This window comes from Notothenia coriiceps, unplaced genomic scaffold, assembly GCF_000735185.1.
Source record: "Notothenia coriiceps isolate Sejong01 unplaced genomic scaffold, NC01 NC01_scaffold00037669, whole genome shotgun sequence".
NCBI classification, from domain to species: Eukaryota; Metazoa; Chordata; class Actinopteri; order Perciformes; family Nototheniidae; genus Notothenia; species Notothenia coriiceps.
Genome location: NW_011370370.1, coordinates 1 through 7,210, shown reverse-complemented (window position 1 = coordinate 7,210; position 7,210 = coordinate 1). Strand labels below are relative to the sequence as shown.

Genomic DNA, 7,210 nt, shown 5'->3' with positions numbered 1-7,210 from the left:
CACTGATAATCTCCCTCGATCTGGGGCTCCACGCAAGATCTCACCCCGTGGGGTCAAAATGATCACAAGAACGGTGAGCAAAAATCCCAGAACCACACAGGGGGACCTAGTCAATGACCTGCAGAGAGCTGGGACCAAAGTAACAAAGGCTACCATCAGTAACACACTACGCCGCCAGGGACTCAAATCCTGCAGTGCCAGACGTGTCCCCCTGCTTAAGCCAGTACATGTCCAGGCCCGTCTGAAGTTTGCTAGAGATCATTTAGATGATCCAGAAGAGGATTGGGAGAATGTCATATGGTCAGATGAAACCAAAATAGAACTTTTTGGTAAAAACTCAACTAGACGTGTTTGGAGGAGAAAGAATGCTGAGTTGCATCCAAAGAACACCATACCTACTGTGAAACATGGGGGTGGAAACATCATGCTTTGGGGCTGTTTTTCTGCAAAGGGACCAGGACGACTGATCCGTGTAAAGGAAAGAATGAATGGGGCCATGAATCGTGAGATTTTGAGTGACAACCTCCTTCCATCAGCAAGGGCATTGAAGATGAAACGTGGCTGGGTCTTTCAGCATGACAATGATCCCAAACACAGCGCCCGGGCAACGAAGGAGTGGCTTCGTAAGAAGCATTTCAAGGTCCTGGAGTGGCCCAGCCAGTCTCCAGATCTCAACCCCATAGAAAATCTTTGGAGGGAGTTGAAAGTCCGTGTTGCCCAGCGACAGCCCCAAAACATCACTGCTCTAGAGGAGATCTGCATGAAGGAATGGGCCAAAATACCAGCAACAGCGTGTGAAAACCTTGTGAAGACTTAGAGAAAACGTTTGACCTCTGTCATTGCCAACAAAGGGTATACAACAAAGTATTGAGATTAACTATTGTTATTGACCAAATACTTATTTTCCACCATAATTTGCAAATAAATTCTTTAAAGATCAGACAATGATATTTTCTGGATTTTTTTCTTTTTTTCTCATTTTGTCTCTCATAGTTGAGGTATACCTAGGATGAACATTACAGGCCTCTCATCTTTTTAAGTGGGAGAACTTGCACAATTGGTGGCTGACTAAATACTTTTTTGCCCCACTGTATCTGTTTACAGGCTATACACTAATTATGATGAATAGAAGGCTTTTCTTTCAAAAGTCATTACCAAATATTGTGATGATTGGAGCTTTCTAACCCTAACCCACATTTTATCACCACAAAGGGTGGCACACATTTGTTGTCCTCATTTGAGTCCCTTCCACAAGGTGTTTTCAGTTCATAAAAGTTCATTGTAATTCCAAACGTAAGGCTTCAAACTGTAGTCCACAAACAAATAGACAACATCGGGGTGACGAGGTCAACTTCTTATTTACAGTGTTTGATTTATACTCCAAACACTGTTTTAATTCAATCATCAGCCAGTGGAGGACCTAAAGATACCAAGGGTAATCAACCTCCAGTGAAAAGTGAGGTCAATGCTGGTGAGCCTTTAAATCTGCATTCTTTCTAAAGACCAGCAGGGGGCGACTATACTGGTTGAAAAAAGAAGTCAGATTATATAGAAGTCTATGAGAAAATGACCCTACTTTTCACTTTATTTGTTACCTTAGTAAACTTTTTCCTAATAAAGTAATGGTCTCAATCGGTAATTGAAGTTTTCTTCAGTGCAGCATGATGTTCATTTTGTGTAAAGTATTGTCACAATGAATGTACAATAGATGATAAAGCAGGGTGTGGTTTAGGACGTGGCTACGTTGTGATTGACAGGTAGCTATGGTGTTGTATGGATGTATGGTTTATACTGCTTATATTGATAACTACTCCATACATTATTTTAGTTGCAGTATCTTTATCAGCCAGTGGAGGACCTAAAGAGACTATCGCAAGAAGTGCAACCAGGAAGCAGTTGGGACCTCTCTGTGGATACACTGCGACAGGTAGAGACATTATTTAATGTTAAGGTGCATGATAAACCTTGGTTAGTACAATTAAAGTACATGTAGCAGGTTGAACCAATGTGACGGTCCTCTTTGAATGCACTGTGCACTTGACTATCAAATGCTATACCATGATTAAAAACACAACATATTTATTTGTCCATTCATTGGTTCTCCACCCAAGGTTGTTCTGTCTCTGCCTAAGCATGAGTCGGCTCAGGAACAGAGCCTGGCCCGGATCAACTCTCTGATTCTGCAGCTCTCTGAACCTCCTCAGCTCAAGCAGCAGCAGCTAACTGCAGGAACTATTGGGTGAGGCATAAACACAAGCAATGAGTAATGAACCATCTCTATCATAGCTTCTACACATACGATACACACTTGTACATAGTGTAGTAAGCCTTCAGGGTTATGGTGGTATGTGCTGCCACCTGCAGGCAGCAGCTGTGGAGGGAACTCCTCGGCACCATGGCTGGTGAGGCCATGTGGCTCAGAGACGTTATGGGCCTTCCAGAGAGAGACACACAGATCCATGAAAAGGAGGAACCCCCAATCTCAGATGCTGGTGAGACTCAGACTTTCAATAAGATGTAGATTGATGGAGATTCCTGATGCTTACTGAGTTATTTCATCGCAGATATGGCTGATACCAAAGATGAGAAGAGTGAGAAAAAGGGAGGAGCGGCTGCTAAAGAAGAGAGAAGTGGAGTGAAGTCCAGAGTTAAGGAGGACAGCAAAGTGGAGTCCAAGTCGGCAACAACTGAAAAATCAGTGGAGGTGAGTGAAGAGAAGGTGTTTGTTGCCTTTGACGATTCATACTGTAGATGGGCTGCTATAAGATGTTCTCTCCACTGATAGGCAGGCCAGCAGATCCAAAACTTGTTTTAATTATGAAGTATGAAGACACATCACTTCAGCTGACTTACAGCTGACCCAACTGTGAGTCATCTTCACTACTTTGAGCTGTCAGTTCATCATTCAATCACCTGATATTCAACAACTCCCATTTTCCTGTTACTACAGTACAGACTGCTGCCACACATTAGGCCACCTGCTGCCTGGTTTTTTGAAACAATGTTTTATACAGTATATCATGTGTGTCACCATCACACTTGAGGGTTCATTTAATTTATAACAAGAGCAAAAACAACTATGTAACAATTTTTTTTTAGAGATTCACTCTTATTATTTTTGACATTTAGGCCATATTCTGGTATTGACCACAACCATGATATTTAAATATACCACAATATTAAAAGGATATTGATGTCATGTTTACTATACCCATATAATAATATCAATCATTACAGTTCCTTCAGAGTGTAGTTTATTTGCCAAAGAATGCACAAAAAACAAAGTTAAAGATGAATTTGACTGATTACACACGTATTATTTACATTTTTAAAAGAGATCATTTCTAAAGATATCCCATTCATGACGTTTTTTCTGAATTATTTTGGCCAAAATAGTGAAAAATCATAGTGGAAAAATGTGGTCGTGGTCCTATCCTGTTTTTTTAATAATGCGCAAAAACACTTTCACTCAGTTTCTATTTGTTTATAATGCAGATATTTGTTTTCACCAATCCCCATTATACTCAGCCCAGAAACTCCTCTTCACAAATCTGAGCAACTTTGATGATGCTGCGTCCTGATGGCTCAGATGGTCGTCACATAAATAAAGTGCTCGGTGTGAATCTGCCCAGGGACCTGTAACATCTCTCTCCTAACGATCCGTCTCTCCATTGTCAGCCATCAAAGGCAGAAACAAATATTACATTTTGAAACAGACAACAGATGAAGTCTTTTCTGTGTGTGTGTGTATTCTGAGTATTCTCTACCCTGCATGATGGTTGAGTCATAGGTAAGTTACAGACTATTACTCACAGGGTACCATGGTAACAGGACACTGTGTGAAAACGTGCACCTGCTCTCCAACTGTGTGTCAGGCTTTGAATTAATAGACCCTGGACCACCATCTGTGGTGCACACAGCTATACACTACCTGGTACAGAACAATTTATTAAACACCACTGGAAATGTGAGAGGTTTCATGGTGTAAGATGTGGCTAACTATGAACCAGACAACTTGTTTTGGAAGTTAGATTTATTTTATTTCATTAACTGATGTCTGTTGTCTATCTATCCGTTTTGTGTACAGGACAGCAAAAAGAAAGGGAAACGAAGAGAAGACGTGGTGAAAAGCTCTAAGGAAAAGCAAGGGAAGGAAACTGCCTCGCTGACTGATACCACCTCACAAAGCGTCAGTCAAGAATTTATCAAAGACCCAAATGTAGAGCCGGAGGCGATGGGCATTTACAAAAGACTCCTGCATTCAAAGGCAAGTTTTTCAACTATCTTACAGTATTTTAACCTGTTAAACCTCCCGCAACATCTTGCAAGAAACAGCGTCTGAGGGCTTCTTAAAATTTAACAACCTATGAATGTGTCATACCCACTTAACGGGAAGAAACTCCGCTACCTGACGATATGAACAATTTTTACCGAAACAAAACACAAGTCTAATGCCGAGCCTCTGAATTAGCACTAAGCGAAAGAGTGCTAACGCACTTAGCACATAACTCACGGTAGAAATATTGTATACTTCATCGGATCTGCACAAACTAGATATCATATGAAAGCTGAGATTCCACGGATTCCAATGGTATAAGTATCATCATTGTGCGACCAAAACTCGCGGCAGCGAAAACAAGCAAAGACAACACACAACTTCACTTTACGTAGCCAAAACGGCAAATACGTCTTACCTTTGCTGTTTTCTGATCAAAAGTGGCGTTCAAGGGCATTAAAACGCAGATAAACGCTGCTGAAGGTTAATCCAATGTCTCTGTGTCCCTTTGAAATGATTACTGATCATCCATCATCACATTTATGGCAATAAGCCTATAGTTTTCAGTTTTCAGTGCGTAACATAGCTTTTGGTTTGGGCAAACTGCGTGTGCATCACTCTTACTCCTCATGGTAACGTGTAGGTGGATTTAGGAACTTCCCTCTCGATTCTATTGGCTCTAACGGTTCAAAAGTTATGTCAATCACCAAAATCGACCAGTGGGTTCCAGAGATATGGCAAATTCACCCAAATGACCCCAGAGGAGTTTTTTTTTTCTTAAACCTCTGTAAAAAGGTCAAATTTAACTTGTTTTGCATCAATCTTGATACATTGTTATATGTTATAGTTTGGATTCCTAAAGCTTTTTGTCTACTATCCCATCATTCAAGGGTGGTTTTCACTATAAGTAATGGGGTGTTTTTGGACGGAAACTATAATTTACAATGTTCAATCTGAATTTACTTTAAAATAAAAACATTCTATATTGATTCTGACTTTTCTACATCCAACTCACAGGTTTATCATTGCTTTGAGAACAAATATTATTAATTTACCCCTTTTAGAAGTGAAGGTTCATTTGTTCTGGGAGTGTCACTTTCGAGCCTGAGACCTGTAAAACAGGATTGGGGCTTAACAGTTAAAGCACACCAGCTCCTTTCCTCATTGCCTATCAACAAGCCAATCAGTCACCATCTATCTTATGTAAAGCTCTCTAGGCCTTGTAGTCGGTCATGTACGTTGTTTTTCGTAGAATTTGTGGTACTTTTAGGTGCCCTCCTCTCTGACTGACGTTATTCCTGAAAGATTGTGCGCTGCCGGCTGCTGCAGAGTAAACGAAACAAGGGAGTCCTGTTGCAGTCTGAAAAATCCCCTCAAGCACTATTCACTGCAATATGTCACTGTATCTCTTTGCCAATATACACACAAAACCAAACAAAATATATGCATATTGTGCCAAAGTATCTAATATACCTATTTGTGATTTTTAGTATATTATACAGGCTGTAAAATAACAGAAACCATTGAATTCTTATATAACTATCAAGGATGCTTAAAACAGTTGTTATAAATGTGTGCTTTCATTCTAGCTTGTGCATATTCACACTCAAATAAAACAACATTTAGTGAGCTTTAATATTCCTAATAAGTGCATAAAGAAAGTCAGTATCACTTCAGCAGATCTTCACTGTTCGTGAAAACCGTGCATCTGTAAAACATCAACTTTTTAAAAATGTACAGCACAATGGGACAATGTCTTATATTTTATTTCTAAATGTTGGATGGTTTATTCAGCTTAAGTAATATCAAAATGGTGTATTAAGATACACAATCCTCCAGGGTAACGGGGTACCCAGTAAATGTAATTGTTGTTTTGATTGCATAGTGATGAAGTACACATTGCACACATTCACATACATTTTGAAGTAATGTATCAGAAAAACTGTATAGAAATAGCTAAATTCAATAATACGTCCTTGTCTTGATGCGTTTGAGGATTATCGAAATGCCTTGCTATTTAAGCTCTGATTTATGGAGCTATTTCAGGGTCATACATTTTGATCATTAAAAAAAATACAATTTATTTGAAAATCCAAGTTTTCATCCTGAACTTTGAAAAGTACAATGTTGTATTCAAAACAAAAAAAAGTATTTGAAATAATTGTTCAGGTTGAATATTATTTTTGATTCAGTTCAGCAATTTTTTTTAATAAAATATTTATTTTCATATTTCACTTTTATACATATTTTGATATTTGAACACTTTTTTCAGTTTCAGATTTTACGTTTTCAGATTCAAAACAATTATTTTTTCAGTTTCAAATATAATTTTTTTCAGGTGTCAATCTTTTTTTCGCCTTCAGATAGTGTTTCATTTTCAGATCTTTTTTTATCGCTTTCAGATCTTTTTTTTTCGCTTTCAGACTTTTGACCCTGATATTGCTTCGGGGGGGGGGCTTACCAAAGAGTAGTTTGGCACCCTGAGTGACAGCCCTCCCTCTGTCATGATGCCTTCATGGATGTTAGGTAGCGCAAGAAATACAACTACACACTTTCTATACACAATACTCCCGTGATTGGTGGTAAACAAAACTGATACCAGCATCAAAGTTCCGTTAAGCGAGCTGTTGAGCATCGTAGTTGGCAACAATCAAGGTATAAGAGCAATAAACCGTGCTAGAATCTGAAATCACGTATCCGCAATCAAGCGTTGTCCTTCCCCACTTCCACGTAGCTCCATGAACGCAGCATAGTATTGGCTTGGTTTTTGCGATCAGAATCAGAATACCTTTATTAGTCCCACAGGGGATACGTTTACATTGTTACAGCAGACAAGAGCCAAAGACAGCTTAATGTTACCTAAAAGTATTAAAGATTAAAAAAAGACATTATATATATTTTTAAAGTTACACATTTTACATAATACACACACCC

General features: G+C 39.0%; 1 protein-coding gene across 1 annotated transcript; it reads left to right on the top strand.

Annotated features, from left to right (window-relative positions):
• Positions 1–1,828: 1,828 nt before the first annotated feature.
• On the top strand, positions 1,829–4,267 carry LOC104967754 (MYCBP-associated protein-like; the record flags this gene model as incomplete). The annotated part of the gene is made up of 5 exons (XM_010797277.1): positions 1,829–1,927; positions 2,112–2,239; positions 2,365–2,492; positions 2,565–2,704; positions 4,088–4,267. Coding segments are annotated over 5 exons (675 nt in total), but the record flags the coding sequence as incomplete, so codon positions are not given.
• Between the last annotated feature and the right edge of the window lie 2,943 nt (positions 4,268–7,210).